The 18,866-nt window shown below is 35.1% G+C and overlaps 1 protein-coding gene and 1 long non-coding RNA gene across 2 annotated transcripts in view; one reads left to right on the forward strand and one right to left on the reverse strand.

Annotated features, from left to right (window-relative positions):
* Positions 1-18,866, forward strand: part of LOC138329979 (transforming growth factor-beta receptor-associated protein 1-like) — a 45,991-nt gene that overhangs the window by 16,502 nt on the left and 10,623 nt on the right. Inside the window, exons 14-21 of the mRNA XM_069277292.1 lie at positions 973-1,041; positions 1,511-1,583; positions 2,224-2,358; positions 2,920-3,020; positions 4,940-5,051; positions 5,526-5,686; positions 7,218-7,290; positions 7,870-8,060. Of these exons, the coding sequence (XP_069133393.1) occupies positions 973-1,041; positions 1,511-1,583; positions 2,224-2,358; positions 2,920-3,020; positions 4,940-5,051; positions 5,526-5,686; positions 7,218-7,290; positions 7,870-8,060 (915 nt within the window). The remainder of the gene's footprint in view (positions 1-972; positions 1,042-1,510; positions 1,584-2,223; positions 2,359-2,919; positions 3,021-4,939; positions 5,052-5,525; positions 5,687-7,217; positions 7,291-7,869; positions 8,061-18,866) is intronic.
* LOC138329980 (uncharacterized) lies at positions 8,144-17,878 on the reverse strand. Its single transcript, XR_011209503.1, has 3 exons — positions 17,581-17,878; positions 9,797-9,872; positions 8,144-8,771 (listed from the first exon to the last, which is right to left on the reverse strand). It is a non-coding gene; the product is annotated as an uncharacterized lncRNA (long non-coding RNA).

The raw sequence follows: 18,866 nt of genomic DNA on the forward strand, positions 1-18,866 counted from the left end.
AAGTTAGATATTGTTATAAATAAATGCTGCCAGGTTTTTATCATGTGATGAGATAATATTGAATGAAACTGTAAGTAATTTTTAGAGAATAGATTATTAAGCTCATCTTATCAAGATCAAATGAAATGTTAAAAAATAAAGAAAGATGCCTTGAAGGTACATTCTTATGCAAAACTACTTCAGAATCAATATATGCTGTAACTTGTCTAAAGCAGATGTCAATAGCACCATTATATTTGACAGCTTTAGACAGGTTTTCGAATTATACTGGTTTTAATTACTATTAACAATGCCATACACTTTTGCTAGAATACACAGAAATCCAGAGTAGACAATGGCCAGTTTTGACAAGTTTGTACTACCGAGGTTATATAATATTATTGTCCTGTGTCTGTAGACAGCGTCAGACCCTTTGTTGAACATGGGTAGAGACTCTCCGAGATTCATTCACTAACTTATAAATGAAAGCCCATTGATTAAGATGTTATCATAACTAAATGTTAAAGATGTTCCACCGCCGACCGAGCATAAACAATACCCACTGATGTATAATCATGTTTATGTGTGTCTAATTAACACGAAAATTCATATAAAATAATTTATTTTGCTTTTGGTGCCCGCACAATCAGTAGTTAATTTCATATAGGCATAGTGCCATGGATTTTTTTCGGGATGCCATTAATTATTTTTAATATTTCTATCTTGAATTGAAATATTAAAGAAGCTCAAACTTTTCAGTGTTGGTAATGGTGTAAAGTAAGTAACTTTTGTAACTGAAGAAAATAACTAAATTAAATTTGTTTGCTCCTGTTTTTGATAGTGAAAAAATACCGTTTGTCAGTGGCGGAACATCTTTTGATAGAGAAAAAATACCATTTTTCAGTGGCGGAATATCTTTAAGAAAGCCTTGCTGTCATTTACTGTCTTGACCATTTTGTGTCCAGTGAAACCTTTTTGATTTCTATCTTCTAGGCTTGTCAACGGAGAAATTGTCGACGAAAGCTTTCCAGGCCTAGAGTTTGTCTCAGAGTTTCTAGCCAAGTAAGGTTTTTTTTTCTGTTTATTATTCTAAATCAATTGAAATAGAACTTTTTAATTTTCCTTAAGACAGACTCGCCTGTACATGTGTCTGTTGTCTCTCAGATATCTTTTCATGGTCAGACTTCTTTCTGTGACTGGGTAAAATAAACAGGCTTTTTGAAGTCTACATCTGTGAAATAATGACCACCTTTATGAGGTGTTCTGACCTGAACGGGTTATTTTTGTGTCGGTCTGAAATACAAGATGGCCGCCATCTGGAAAACACATTTTGAACTTGAGAAGGTGATAAAAATGGAAAATAGAAATTAACTCGCCATGAAACATCTTGATTTACATGTTAAAATAGCTAAGAAATGCTTGTTAGTCCTTAGCCAAAACCTGAATATTTGGTATTGGTAGATGTATTGTTTTCTTAGCCTGATTAACCATCAGCTGATTTAGTAACTGTCTATTGTAATCTTTGTTCCAGCCTAAATGATCATGAATTGGTGTGGAAGTATGTGGACGCTGTATTGGTCAAAGATGCACAACTTGGGGTCAGGGTACGTTTAACTTTGCAAGGTCTCAACCAGAGTTCAAGGTCATTCTAAGTCATAGACTATAAACCAGATGCACCAAGGGGCCAGTTGTTTTGACCTGTCCAAAGTACTAGTCTCCTGACTGTTGAATATCCTAGATTTTTAATTCAACAAGTATAAGGAGTCACACAGGTCATATAGGCACAGACTTCTAATGTTCATCAGCTCAAGGACAAAGATGACAGAACTACAGAATGATTAGTATTAATTTATTGCGGGAAATTTTTCTTGCTCCTGATTGAGTAAACTACACTTTCCTGCTCTGATACAACACAATATCAACCAGAAAATTCATAGCTTTGCATTGTGAAACACCCCAAGTTGACATAAGATTCCAAAAGTTCAAGGTCGTACTCAAATATAGAAATCTTGCATTGTGACGTCATGTTGTATAATGTCACAATCGTTTCAGGGTTGATACAGTACAAGATTCCAATAAGCTCATTTCATACTAAAATTTAGCGAAAAAGGGACTTTCTTAATTTACTTTCTTGAGTTGATTAATCACTTTCCTCCTTAAAGCAAGTTGTTATTTGTATGATATAGACTTAGTTTAGAACGAGGAATATGATATAACTATTGTTGTATTACTCTATCTCTACAGGTATTTACAGAGAGGCCTTCCCAGGAGCCACCATCAGAACGTTTACGACCCGAGGCAGTGATCGACTACTTACATCGGTTCCCCGAGGCTGTAATCACGTATTTAGAACATCTCGTCTTTCAGAAGAAGTTAGAGGTTAGAACGGCTCACTCAAACTACTTAACCTTAGCTGGTCAAAAAGTTAAAAACAAATATCTGTGTTCTCCTCTTTGGCAGACAAGCAGAGACTTGTTTAAAAAAAAAATCTTTTATGAAGTGTACTCATAAACTTTCAATCAGGGTTTTCAGGGACACTGAAAAGTTTGAAAAGGCCTGATTAACTGTAATGGTTGCAATTTCATCTAATGAGATCAGGATTAAAAAAAAATTGGATTCTATGAAAATTGGTGCAGGAGTGTTCAGGTTCTCTCAGACTTGTATGATGGAAAGGGTTTTAATTGTGTGAAAGAATTAATATGCTGCATGTTTGGCAGCTTAGGGTCAACTTTCAGTACCTTTCTCATGGCCATCTGTTTTCGAGTAAATATAATGTACTCTGTTCTAGCAAGTTCAACAAAAACAGTTGTTAAAGAATTTTAGGTTGGATTCTCTTTTAAAAACAAACTTAATTTTCTGTTACAGCTACTAACATTAGATTTTGTCACTATTATAATATGTCTATTGTGACTCAATGTGATACCTTAACACTGTTAACAGAAAGAGAAATACCATACGCATCTGGCTGTTCTCTACCTGGACGCAGTCTTACAACTAATGAAAGAAAACAATGTTAAAAAAGAAACACTAGATATTGCAAGGTAAGTATTACTCAACTCTTATTAAAATCAAACTTGTAATTGCACTCCACTACGATGCTCTATGATACGCTCCAATACAAGATCTAACAACTCTCCATTCAGGGTCACCCCAGCATGACTTTTACAGTTAGCCAATCAGTGTTTTACCTACAAAATCTTCTGTGTGGTTGCTTCTCTTGAAGTATAAACGACTAAGAGTATGTCCCGAGATGTTCAGATTCTAGGCCATGAGTCATGCTGAGGTGACCATAAATAGGGAGTTGTTGGATATTGTATTGAAGCATATCGTAGAGTATCGTAGTGCCGCAGAATTACAAGCATAATTTTAATTCGATTAGTATATACTCAATTTTTATATAAAATTTCACATCAATTCCAGAAATTGGGCCCATGTCTGAAAATATTTCTCATAGATGTAAAATTTTGGGCTGTGTAGTTGTTAGTTATCCCCTGCCCAACGAAGTTGGCGGGGGATATACAAATGGGTTCCGTCCGTCCGTCCGTCCGTACGAATGGTTTCTGGAGCATAACTCTAAAACCAGTAGAGATATTTCCACGAAACTTCATACACACATTGGTCTTATGGTCTAGTAGTGCCTTTTGCTATTTATAGGTTTTCATTTTTTGCATTTTTTCCGTAACCATGGAAACATTGCTGAAAATATCATATTTTTGTACCAGGTTCGTTTCCGGAGCATAACTCTAAAACCAGAAGAGATATTTCCACGAAACTTCATAGACACATTGGTCTTATGGTCTAGTAGTGCCTTTTGCTATTTTAAGGTTTTCACTTTTTGTACTTTTTTCTGTAACCATGGAAACATTTTTTTGTACCAGGTTCGTTTCCGCAGCATAACTGGAAAACCGGTTGAGATATATGCACGGAACTCCATAGGCACATTAGTCTTATGGTGTAATAGTGCCTTTTGCTATTTTAAGGTTTTCACTTTTTGTACTTTTTTCTGTAACCATGGAAACATTGCTGAAAATGGCAGATTTTTGTGTAAGAATCGTTTCCGGAGCACAACTCTAAAACCAGCAGAGATATTTCCATGAAACTTCATAGACACATTGTTCTTATGGTCTAGTAGTGCCTTTTGCTATTTTTAGGTTTTCACTTTTTGTGCTTTTTTCTGTAACCATAGAAACATTGCTGAAAATATCATATTTTTGTAGCAGGTTCATTTCCGGAGCATAACTCTAAAACCAGCAGAGATATTTCCACGAAACTTCATAGACACATTCTTTTTATGGTCTAGTAGTACCTTTTGCTATTTTTAGGTTTTCATTTTTTGCACTTTTTCCGTTACCATGGAAACATTGCTGAAAATATCATGGTAAATGGTAAATGTTACTTTGCAAAACTCCACCCATCTTTGTGTATATAGTCTAATATAAATGTCAAGGCTGTATACCTGATTCAACAATTGCAGCCCCGCTCTACTTGAATTATACTCCATCTTTCTTTAGCTCAACTTCCTTTTTCCTGGTTTTTTTCATACACATAAGTCTCCACAATCAAACTTACTTCAGCTTTGATATCTCCATTGGCGGGGGATCTGAATGACTATGTCCTTGTTAATTTTACGGAAACATTTCGCAATGTCAACTTCGATACTGATTTGCGGGGAGAAATTTTCACATATTTGTCAATTTCTGACAAAAATAAACTATAGAGGGGATCTCATTTGTCATTTTCTCTTTTTTTTTGTTCATAGGAATTAAAGTTCTCAAAAATGAATTTTGTTGTGAATATAAAGAAATTAAATCCCTTGCAGAAGCAGCTATATACAGTGATCAATTTTCTGAATAACATGAGCTGAATGAATCACACGTATTCTTTATTTAGTGGAATTACTTTTTGGATTGAATGTACATAGAGCTATATAATTGATTATTTTTTGTTTTTCATGCTCCAGGTCTAAACTACGACACATTTTACAGATGTCTAATTTATATCGTGTACAATTAATCCTGGGAAAAGTTAAACAGACCGACATGTATGCTGAATGTGCCATACTTTATGGAAAGGTAAACACTTTCATATTTCAACTCCATAAATCATATCTATATTGTTAATGTCAACTGTTAAATTCCTGCAGGAATAATTTCTTTTTTATTTAGAAAGTATAATTAAGTTAAAAATTCATATTTAAAACCTATTTAACTTTATCCCCGCCACGGTGTCCAAGTGGTTAAGATGTTTAGACATATGAATTACCAGTAGCCCTCTGCCTCTGTACTTTCAATATGAATACCATGTGGGTCAGTTTCCAAGTGTTGACCATTTGTTAGTGATGTTTCTTTGAGTACTCTGGCTTTCTTCAACCCCCTAAATAAATCTTGTTGGTCCTTAAATGACCCTAGCTGTTCCCTAGCTAAAACCAGATATTGTCTACTAGTTGCTGTGAATTATGGGTGAAATATTTATCTTGATCATACATGTCTGAATAACTTTAAACCTTTCATTCTTTTAAAATTTTATCCTCATTTTACATTTTACAGTTAGAAGAACATGACAAAGCCCTGCGTATACTGGTACACAAACTGAAAGATTACGGTGCTGCTGAAAATTATTGTCTTGTCAACTCTCAGGCCAAAGATGCGAGTGTGAGAAAGAGACTCTTCCACACATTGCTTAGTGTGTACTTAGACCCGTCCTACGAGTGAGTTCTACCAGTGATTGTATAAAATTTTTAGTGCGAGTGTACTCGTACTATTATTTTCCTTGTCGGGTGTAGAGTCTGTGTACATCCTCTATGCACAGATTCCAATTGGGCACGCGATACCGGTAGTCAGTATCTTATAGCGTTTAATAGATTTCGCCATGATTTAGTGACACCAAACTTTCAAAAACATAAATTAAGATATACTTGTCAGCAATAATCTACTATACATTAACAACAGTGACATTTCACAGTGCTAAACGCATTTGTTTTGTGTTAATTTCAAGCGGCATATCATACAAACTCTTGCATCGGTCACGATATTCTTAGCATCTGATTGACTTTGGAAACTTCCGGAACGATACAATGCAATTCATGTTTATATAGTCAATAAAAGAAAGTGACTAAATTAATTTATTTCACATCATCCTAGGTCCTAGGTGTACTTGCACTATCGCTTACTAAACCCTGTGACCATAGACCGCATTTGCTGCAGTTCTAATTAATATTTATAGAATTACAAAGCTTTGTGTAAGAGAAACAGAATAAAAAACACATTATAAAATATCAGTCTGAGTGTCTGAGCTCTAGAAAGGCGTTCAAACATGACACAGGTAAGTCACCACATGCACAGAGACTGGATGGTGTTCTAGCGGACGACTATTTTGAACAACGAAACAAGTTTATTGTATCAATATCAATATGATAATAAACACACTTTTATGTAACAAAGAACTTCAAAGTAATTTCACATTTAAAGTTCTGATGAAGTAAAGGAAAGTATTTATTACAATGCACCAAGGGCGTTAACCATTTCCTTGCAATAGTCCCAAGGATAATGAGCGAAAGTGCCTGGTACACCTATTGCAGAGGATGGTTTCATAAAGGAAATTAAGGTTAGGAAGTGTTTAGCAAGCACTTAATGTCTAACAGCCATATTTCTAGTTTATATTTGTTGGTATATTTTGAAAGTGTGTTAATTACATTTTACATATTTATTCTGTCAAAATAAGAAAGATATCAGTTATATTAAAACTAGCCTGTTTCCAAAACTGATATGGTCTGTATCAAGTATTTCTGCTCTCATGAAATTTTGTACCTTATGATAATGTATCAGATGTTAATGATCTATGTCGATCCTGCTGTCTTAGAGTGAACAGAGTTTCTAGATATTGGTTCATACACTTATGTTACATGAAAATGTAGGGGTTTGCTAATTTAAAATTAGATTAATATTAGAAGTGTTTCTATCACATCTGTTTTAGAGTTATTGCCCTTTGCCTTCAAATGTTTGAAGTGTGTTGATTCTTCAGCACATGATATGTCATATGTGTAAAGTATATGGAAATAGCACAAAATGCATTTTTGTTTTTAAATTTTAAATAATTATTATAATTATGCTATTGAGGTAATTAAGACATGGAAAGAGTTAAGAAATTTAGTATTGGTTTCCAATCCAATAAATATATGTGTATTATTTACTTGTATGTACATGTATACAAATAAAGTTAAAATTTGTATTTGTTTATAGACAGAGGGATTCCCTAATTCAGCCAGCTGTAACTCTGCTAAATAGTAACCTGTCTGAGTTTGACAGTGTAAAGGTAGGTAGTTCTATTTCTACATCACATGACAGATTACAGAGTTCCCCATTACGTACTGATGGGAGGTGATGGTGCTGCTTTTTCCAAACCATTCACAAGTGTAACATAAGATGGTTTTTGTCATAACTACACCTTATTATCAATGGTACTATGGATATATGAAATGGAATCGCTCTCAAATACAGAAGAAAAGTTCCAAAACATGCTTCAAACTCAATGTGCTGCAGAATGCTTTAGTGATTCTCTCTCTTCCCATGTAGTAATGAAAAAAATTCTATGAGATGCTGATCATGAACTAGATAAAAAAAACTCATTCCTTCTTTTATTTCAATATTTTTTGTACTGTACAATACATTATCTAAATACAATTAAAAAACATCATTAATAACAAACATTACAAACAATTTCTTCATTTTTGGACAAGAAAGCTTTTTTTGAAGTTTGTGTGAAATAACATGTAGATGAATATGAAGAAGATGAGAAAGTTAAGATCTATAAACATATATGAAATTACATGTACCAATGTACTAAGAAAATGAGAAAGTTCAGATGTAAAACCATATTGATTTCTTGTTGTAGGTGATACAGTCTATTCCAGAGAACTGGTCCGTAAGTTTATTGTCGCAGTTTCTGATGAGAACGACAAGGAAAAGTATGAACTCTTGTAGAAATAAACGTATAGAACGAATGATGTCTCGAGGAGAAAATCTACAGATCACACAAAATTCAATAGAAATGCAGCGTAATTATGTCACCATGAACGACGACAGGTAAGGAATTTTCTATTTTAAGATGCTCCACCGCCGACAGAGCATAAATGATATTCATCATTCGAACAATAATTTGTGTTTAATCGTGTATATATATGCCTAATTAACACAAAAAATAATATAAAATAATTTATTTCGCCTTTGGTGCATGCGCAATCAGTACTTCATTTCATATAGAATATAGTGCCACGGAATTTTTTCGGGATGCAATTAATTATTTTTCATATTTTTAACCTGAAGTAAAACTAGAAGCTCAAACTTTTCAATGGTGGTAATGGTGTAAAGTAAGTAACTTTTGTAACAGAAGAAAAATACTAAATCGTCTGCTCCTGTGTTTGATAGTGAAAAAATACCATTTGTCAGCGGTGGAGCATCTTTAAGGCTCTATTATCAATATTCCTTAAGTAAAACTTTAAAACTTGCCTTATTGAATCTATTCATAAAAAATCTTCATAGGTAGGTCATTACCTATAGTCATTATGTTCCATCCATCTACCATGTGCAGCGCATAAATTTTTCATTCAATTGACTATTCAAATACTGAAAAGCCCAGGATGATAGGATGAAATGTTACAAAGTATATAATAACAGTACGTTTTACCATTTTTATGCCCGATTGAGGTGGAACTTCACAGTAGTTGCTGGTAGTACTTTAAACCTAATCACCTAACCAATCTCTGGTACCACGTGTTGGATTGTGCTGAGATTTCTCTGGAACGACACGGAGATGATCCTGATCATGTGTAACTCATAAAACTGTAGGAATAGAGTTGATAGGAGGATATGCATTTCCCTATTGGTGGAATTTGCATTCTGTTGTATATCAATAAAAATAGTAACCCGTTGTTATCCTGGCTATTGTTACTAAACCAGAGATACTTATCACAGGTTGAGTTTGGTCAGTATAGCCAGGTTTCTGGATTATACAGGTTTTAATTATAGTAACTATACTAAATTAAGCAAGAAGAGATACCATACAATTATGTCAAAATAGACAGGTATTCGGATTAGACAAGGGCCGGTTTTAATAAGTTAATTAACTGTACTTTTTAGAATAATTTTTTCATGACAACCATCTCAATCTACACTTAGATACAATATAACACTTCTTCTGTAATTTAAAGTTTTCAACCAAATTAGATTTTATTTTTATTTATATATAATTTTGGATTATTGCAAGGATATATTGTTGAAAAATTGAAAATGTCTTGAATAGCATAAGTTTGAAAGAAATGTAAGAAAACATAGTGAATAGGTAGCTTACGAACAGATGTCAAAATTAACCTTTTACCATGGTATTGATTGATGTACTGAAACTTTGAATTCTAAATAGATGATTTGAATAATTTATGAATTATATGACTTAGCATTTATATTTCAATTTGAGGTTAAATCAAAAGATTTAAGATTATAATTGCTTTCAGAAAGTTTGACTAAGAGCAATAACTGATTAATCAGTGAAACCTAATCTTTATTAAGAAATAACATGTTGTATATAAGCTAGCTGTATTCCCATAAAGCAGACATAAAAATCTTATTAAAGTGATCTGTTAGGTCTCATTAATTCTGACAGATTAATTAATTATCATGTTACCTAATTTGATATTAGCCACTTGTATATACATATGACTTAGTTAGTTTGAACATGACAGAAAATAAATTGCTGAAACTTGTTGAATCACTTTAGTAAGATTATAAATAATACAGTATAACATGAAATATTTGTATGTACTTACTTTTGGGGTTTGGAGAAGTCAAACGGAGAAATCTTCGTAGTTTTCATAGTTTCAGGCTGTATTTAAGTCAGTGTAACTGAAATTGTAGAGTCAGGGGAACTTATTAGGTTGAATTAAGGGCACTAAATTTGAAGATGTCTCCAAGAAATTTGCATCAGAGCAGTAATTAATAATCACTGCACTACTGTGTCACTAAGACCCTATTTTAAATGTCAAAGTTCAAAATGATGCATTGTTTATCATTATAGTTCTTATCAACTACTCTTGTCAAACAATTCCTTTGGGTTGAGTTAGGATGTTACTGTGATAAAACTTTATATACCTGAATCACCAATAGACATTGTGTCGTGCAACTGTCATAAGAATAGTTTAACTTGTCCCAAAGATCATGCAGAGATCTGTCATGTCTAATTAGTTTGAGGTGTACTGTGGGGATATATACAACACAAAAAACCCACCAATTTCTTCATCACTAATGTAACCCATAGTATTAAATACTTGGTCTTATTTACCCCTGATGCACCCCTTATTTAATGATCACTCCTGATTTACCCCCTATTTAATGATAACCCCTGATGTACCCCTTATCTAATGATCACCCCTGTATACCCCTTATTTAATGATAACCCCTGATGTACCCCTTATCTAATGATCACCCCTGTATACCCCTTATTTAATGATCACCCCTGATGTACCCCTTATTTAATGATCACCCCAGATGTACCCCTTATTTAATGATAACCACTGATGTACCCCTTTTTTAATGATAATCCCTGATGTACTCCTTATTTAATGATAACCCCTGATGTACTCCTTATTTAATGATAACCCCTGATGTACATCTTATTTGATGATCACACCTGATGTATCCCTATAAATTTATCACCCCTGATGTACCCCTTATTTAATGATAACCCCAGATATACCCCTTATTTAATGATAACCCCTGATGTACATCTTATTTCATTATCACCCCTGATGTACCCCTTATATAATGGTTACCCCTTAAAAACTCCCTTTATTAATGGTCCCCCCCTGATGTACCCCTATTTAATGATAACCCCTGATGTACCCCTTATTTAATGATAACCCCTGATGTACCCCTTATTTAATGATAAACCCTGATGTACCCTTATTTAATGATAACCCCTGATGTACCCCTATTTAATGATAACCCCTGATGTACCCCTTATTTAATGATAACCCCTGATGTACCCCTTATTTAATGATAACCCCTGATGTACCACTTATTTAATGATAACCCCTGATGTACCCCTTATTTAATGATAACCCCTGATGTACCACTTATTTAATGATAACCCCTGATGCACCCCTATAAATTTATCACCCCTGATGTACCCCTTATTTAATGATAACCCCAGATGTACCCCTTATTTAATGATAACCCCTGATGTACCCCTTATTTAATGATCACCCCTGATGTACCCCTTATTTAATGATAACCCCTGATGTACCCCTTATTTAATTATCACCCCTGATGTACCCCTTATTTAATGATAACCCAAATGTACCCCTTATTTAATGATAACCCCTGATGTACATCTTATTTCATTATCACCCCTGATGTACCCCTTATATAATGGTTACCCCTTAAAAACTCCCTTTATCAATTGTCCCCCTGATGTACCCCTATTTAACGATAACCCTGATGTACCCCTTATTTAATGATAACCCCAGATGTACCCCTTATTTAATGATAACCCCTGATGTACATCTTATTTCATTATCATCCCTGATGTACCCCTTATTTAATGATAACCCCTGATGTACCCCTTATTTAATGATCATCCCTGATGTACCCCTTATTTAATGATAACCCCTGATGTACCCCTTATTTAATGATAACCCCTGATGCACCCCTTATTTAATGATAACCCCAGATGTACCACTTATTTAACGATAACCCCTGATGTACCCCTTATTTAATGATAACCCCAGATGTACCCCTTATTTAATGATAACCCCTGATGTACATCTTATTTCATTATCACCCCTGATGTACCCCTTATATAATGGTTACCCCTTAAAAACTCCCTTTATCAATGGTCCCCCCTGATGTACCCCTATTTAATGATCACCCCTGATGTACCCCTTATTTAATGATAACACCTGATGTACCCCTTATTTAATGATCAACCCTGATGTACCCCTTATTTAATGATCACCCCTGATGTACCCCTTATTTAATGATAACCCCTGATGTACCCTTATTTAATGATCATCCCTGATGTACCCCTTATTTAATGATAACCCCTGATGTACCCTTATTTAATGATAACCCCTGATGTACCCTTATTTAATGATAACACCTGATGTACCCCTTATTTGATGATCCCCTGATGTACCCTATAATTTATCACCCCTGATGTACCCCTTATTTAATGATCACCCCTGATATACCCCTTATTTAATGATAACCCCTAATGTACATCTTATTTAATTATCACCCCTGATGTACCCCTTATATAATGGTTACCCCTTAAAAACCCCTTTATTTAATGGTAACCCCTGATGTACCCCCTATTTAATGATCACCCCAGATGTACCCCTTATTTAATGATAACCCTGATGTACCCCTTATTTAATGATCAACCCGATGTACCCTTTATGATAATGAGTACCACCCTGATGTACCCCTTATTTAATGATAACCCCTGATGTACCCCTTATTTAATGATAACCCCTGATGTACCCCTTATTTAATGATAACCCCTGATGTACCCCTTATTTAATGATAACCCCTGATGTAACCCTTATTTAATGATAACCCCTGATGTACCCCTTATTTAATGATAACCCCTGATGTACCCCTTATTTAATGATAACCCCTGATGTACCCCTTATTTAATGATAACCCCTGATGTACCCTTATTTAATGATAACCCCTGATGTACCCCTTATTTAATGATCACCCCTGATGTACCCCTTATTTAATGATAACCCCTGATGTACCCCTTATTTAATGATAACCCCTGATGTACCCCTTATTTAATGATAACCCCTGATGTACCCCTTATTTAATGATAACCCCTGATGTACCCCTTATTTAATGATCACCCCTGATGTACCCCTTATTTAATGATAACCCCTGATGTACCCCTTATTTAATGATCATCCCTGATGTACTCCTTATTTAATGATAACCCCTGATGTACCCCTTATTTAATGATCACCCCTGATGTACCCCTTATTTAATGATCACCCCTGATGTACGCCTTATTTAATGATCACCCCTGATGTACCCCTTATTTAATTATCACCCCTGATATACCCTTATTTAATGATAACCCCAGATGTACCCCTTATTTAATAATAACCCCTGATGTACCCCTTATTTAATGATAACCCCTGATGTACCCCTTATTTAATGATAACCCCAGATGTACCCCTTATTTAACGATAACCCCTGATGTACCCCTTGTTTAATGATCACCCCTGATGTACCCCTTATTTAATGATAACCCCTGATGTACCCCTTATTTAATTGTCCCCCCTGATGTACCCCTATATAATGATACCCCTGATGTACCCCTTATTTAATGATAACCCCTGATGTACCCCTTATTTAATGATAACCCCTGCTTATTTGATGATCACACCTGATGTATCCCTATAAATTTATCCCCCCTGATGTACCCCTTATTTAATGATAACCCCAGATGTACCCCTTATTTAATGATAACCCCTGATGTACATCTTATTTCATTATCACCCCTGATGTACCCCTTATATAATGGTCACCCCTTAAAAACTCCCTTTATTAATGGTCACCCCTGATGTACCCCCTATTTAAAGATCACCCCAGATGTAGCCCTTATTTAAAGATCCCCTGACCCCTTATTTAATGATACCCCAGATTTACCCCTTATTAATGAAACCCCTGATGTACATCTTATTTCATTATCAACCCCTGATGTACCCCTTATATAATGATCACCCCTTAAAACCCTTTATTAATGGTCACCCCTGATGTACCCCTATTTAATGTAACCCCTGATGTACCCCTTATTTGATGATAACCCTGATGTACCCTTATTTAATGATCAACCTGATGTACCCCTTATTTAATGATAACCCCTGATGTACCCCTATTTAATGATCACCCCTGATGTACCCTTTATTTAATGATAACCCCTGATGTACCCTTCTAATGTCACCCTGATGTACCTATTTAATGATAACCCCTGATGTACCCCTATTTAATGATCAAACCCTGATGTACCCCTTATTTAATAATCAACTCGATGTACCCTTATTCAATGATAACCCCTGATGTACCCCTTATTTAATTATAACCCCTGAAGTACCCTTTATTTAATGATAACCCCTGATGTACCCCTATTTAATGATCACCCTGATGTCCCCTTTATTTAATGATAATCCCTGATGTACCCCTTATTTAATTATCACCCCTGATGCACCCCTTGTTTAATAACCTCAGATGTACCCCTTATTTAAGGATAACCCCTGATGTACCCCTTATTTAATGATCACCCCCTGATAAACCCCCATTATTAATGATCACCCTTGATGAACCCCTTATTTAATTATCACCCCTGATGCACCCCTTATTTAATAACCCCAGATGTACCCCTTATTTAACGATAACCCCTGATGTACCACTTATTTAATGATCACCCCCTGATAAACCCCCATTATTAATGATCACCCTTGATGAACCTCTTATTTAATTATCACACCTGATGTTTCCCTATAAATTTATCACCCCTGATGTAACCCTTATTTAATGATAACCCCAGATGTACCCCTTATTTAATGATAACCCCTGATGTACATCTTATTTCATTATCACCCCTGATGTACCCCTTATATAATGGTCACCCCTGATGTACCCCCTATTTAATGATCACCCCAGATGTACCCCTTATTTAATGATAACCCCTGATGTACCCCTTATTTAATGATCAACCCTGATGTACCCTTATTTAATGATAACCCCTGATGTACCCCTTATCTAATGATCACCCGATGACCCTTTATTTAATATAACCCCTGATTGATAACCCCCTTATTTAATGATACCCCTGATAAACCCCCATTATTAATGATCACCCTTGATGAACCCCTTATTTAATTATCACCCCTGATGCACCCCTTATTTAATAACCCAGATGTACCCTTATTTAACATAACCCTGATGTACCCCTTATTTAATGATAACCCCTGATAAAACCCCATTATTAATGATCACCTTGATGACCTCTTATTTATCACACCTGATGTTTCCCTATAAATTTATCACCCCTGATGTACCCTTATTTAATGATAACCCCTGATGTACCCCTTATTTAATGATAACCCTTGATGTACATCTTATTTCATTATCACCCCTGATGTACCCCTTATATAATGGTCACCCCTGATGTACCCCCTATTTAATGATCACCCCTGATGTACCCTTATTTAATGATAACCCCTGATGTACCCCTTATTTAATGATCATCCCTGATGTACCCTTTATTTAATGATAACCCCTGATGTACCCCTATTTAATGATCACCCTGATGTACCCTTTATTTAATGATCATCCCTGATGTACCCTTTATTTAATGATCACCCCTGATGTACCCTATTTAATGATCATCCCTGATGTATCCTTATTTAATGATAACCCCTGATGTATCCCTATTTAATGATACCCTATTAATATACCCCTGATGTACCCTATTTAATGATCATCCCTGATGTACCCTTATTCCTTATTGATATACACCACTGATAACCCGATTATTTAATGATCATCATGTCCCTTATGTATACCCCTATATGATTTGAATTAATGATCACACCTGATGTAACACTTATTTTAATATCACCCCTGATGTACCACTTATTTTAATTATACCCCTGATGTACCCTATTTAATTTATGATGAACCCCTGATGTACCCTATTTAATTATCACCCCTGATGTACCCCTATTTAATGATCACACCTGATGTACCACTTATTTTAATTATCACCCCTGATGTACCCCTATTTAATTATCACCCCTGATGTACCCCTATTTAATTATCACCCCTGATGTACCCCTATTTAATTATCACCCCTGATGTACCCCTATTTAATTATCACCCCTGATGTACCCTATTTAATGATCATCCCTGATGTACCCTTTATTTAGTGATCACCCCTGATAAACCTCCTTTATTAATTATCACACCTGATGTACCACTTATTTAATTATCACCCCTGATGTACCCTTATTTAATTATCACACCTTATGTATACCTATTAAATGATCATCCCTGATGTACCCCTATTTAATGATAACCCCTGATGTACCCGTAATTTAATGATAACCCCTGATGTACCCCTATTCAATGATAACCCTTGATGTACCCCTTATTTAATGATCACCTCTGATGTACCCCTATTTAATGATCACCCCTGATGTACCCCTATTTAGTGATCACCCCTGATGTACCCCTTATTTAATGATAACCCCTGATGTACCCCTTATTTAATGGTCACACCTGATGTACTCCTATTTAATGATCACCCCTCATGTACCTCTATTTAGTGATCACCCCTGATGTACCCCTTATTTAATGGTTACCCCTGATGTACCCCTTACTAAAGATATTTATTTACTTTGATTGTCCTCGATGTAAACTCATGTTGCACAAAGGATCTGTAGTAATGTTTGTCCAACATCTGTTTACTGTAATAAATTTGATAAATTGACTCCCTTTTATTGTATGCTATCAAAGAATAACATTTTCTGTCCTGATAAGCTTTCCTTTACATGTTGTTGTTGATAGTTTTAATCCTGAAATATCTAACGGTGTTACATTTCACCATAAATTTGTTAGACTTAATACAACTTTGTGAAATGCACAACATTTCATGACAAGCTTTTCATTACATTTCCTTTGAGATTTTAAATTAACTTTAGAATTTTAAAACCTAACACAGCCTAAAAATAGATTCTAGTAGACTTAATAAGTCTGCTGCCTTGAGTTTATGAATAAAGAAATGTCATTGTGGTGAGCTGGGTTTACTGTCATGTTACAATATCACATTCAGTCTTTACAAGGCTTCCCATGACTGACTGAACTTTAATGAACAATGAGAAAAAAGACGATGTATGTAGTATTATACATGCCTAGTGCAACTTTAAGATGATATCTCATACTGGTATATCAATAGAACTTAAACTAGAGTTAGGGACAGTACATTTTGCAATTTGGTTTCAGAAAACAACAGCTAGCTTTTATCTGCTGTATTCAGTGGTCCTTGGCTTAGTGTATAGTGGTTAAGGTATTCTGAAGCATTATGTCGAAGGTTGTGATTTTGAAACTCGATCGCATCAGGCAGTCGTCAGGTACTCCCCGTAAATAGATTGGTGGTTTTTCTACAGGTACTATGGCTTTCCTCCACCTCATTAATCTGACACGCCCTTAAATGACCTGGCTGTAAATAGGATGTAAACAAAAACAAACGAAGTTAAATTCATGTGGGGCATTTTCCACCTTGATTATTTGCCATAGATAGGTGGTTTTTCTCCAGTTACTCTGGCTTTCCTCCACCTCATTAACCTGACACGCCCTTAAATGACCTGGCTGTAAATAGGATGTAAACAAAAACAAACAAAGTGAAATTCATGTGGGGCATTTTCCACCTTGATTACTTGCCATAGGTAGGTGTTTTTTCTCCAGGTACTCTGACTTTCCCCACCTCTTTAATCTGCCAGGCCCTTAAATGAGGCTCTAAATAGGATGCAAACAAAAACAAACCAACCTGTGTAAGGCAGTTACTACCTAGTTAATTTACCATAGGTAGGTGGCTCTTCTCCAGGTACTTTGGGTTTCCTCGACCTCCTGGCACGTCATTAATAGTCATGACCTGGCTGTTTATCCGTCTTTGCATATTACAGAGTTAGCTCCCTTGCAGGTAGGTATCCATTGTTACGTCATTATTTTGTGAGCGCAATTCACATCTTTTTATCCGAAACGTATGACGCTACGCTCGCAAACACATGACGTCACAATCAATACCTACCTGCAAGTGCAGATAACTCTGTAATATGCAAATTCGGAATAGGACACTAAACAAACAAACAAATCGTGTGGGACAGTCAGTTGCTAGGTATTGACCATAGGGTGTTTTTTTTTTACAGGAACTCTGACTTTCATCCACCTGCTTAACCTGGCATGTGATTTAAATGATGTTGGTTGTATACAGAATGTTAGGTGAAATTTCAGCCCATTGCCTCTTTGTCAATAACTTGAATATTTCTGAAGTACTTCCTGGGAGTCTGATATCTGAAAACATATCACTAAAGATATAGAATACCTTCCTTAGTGAAGAGGAAAAAAAAATGTAAAAATGAAACCATAGTTATCTGATGTCACAATGGTAATAAATGTCAATTGTAGTTGTTTCCTTGCGGTATCTAATTTACACAGATGGTTTTTGTATCTCGTTTCATTCTGACACTCTTAGTTACTGTATTTATTCCAATAATTACCGCAAAAGGTTTTGATTTTAAATTTAACAAGAAAATTAAAACTTGTAAGCCTATTTAGTCATTTTTGAATTATAAAAGTGTTAACCTAAATTAATGAAAGTAGAATAAAGTTTTACTGTTGGAAGAAAGCTAATTAGTAAAAATAGGTTAGGGGGAGTAGGAGAATTGTATATCGGGGAGATAAACAAACAACTTACAGAAGGTATTATATAGGGTGCTGTAATGTCCCCTATTGTTGGAGACATTTTGTGCTGGTGGGGTTACTACTGTATTTTCAGGACTATGAGTCATGACTTTTTTCCCTGAAAATCAAGAGGGCGACTTATACAACAGTGCGACTTATCCGTTGAAGGAAACCAAAATTTGACAATGTTTTTGCAATATTACATCATGATTCATGTCAGCAGTTAAGTAAAGTTTTACATAAAAAATCGCTGTAAAAGTGTTTAAAAGATATGATATGTAATGGAAATATAATAAAGATTAAAATAATTACATAGTATATTCACTCAGGTGACAGCTACTTATATCATGACCATGTGTATGATGGGCTGTT

This window comes from Argopecten irradians, chromosome 8 (assembly GCF_041381155.1).
Source record: "Argopecten irradians isolate NY chromosome 8, Ai_NY, whole genome shotgun sequence".
Classification (NCBI taxonomy): Eukaryota; Metazoa; Mollusca; class Bivalvia; order Pectinida; family Pectinidae; genus Argopecten; species Argopecten irradians.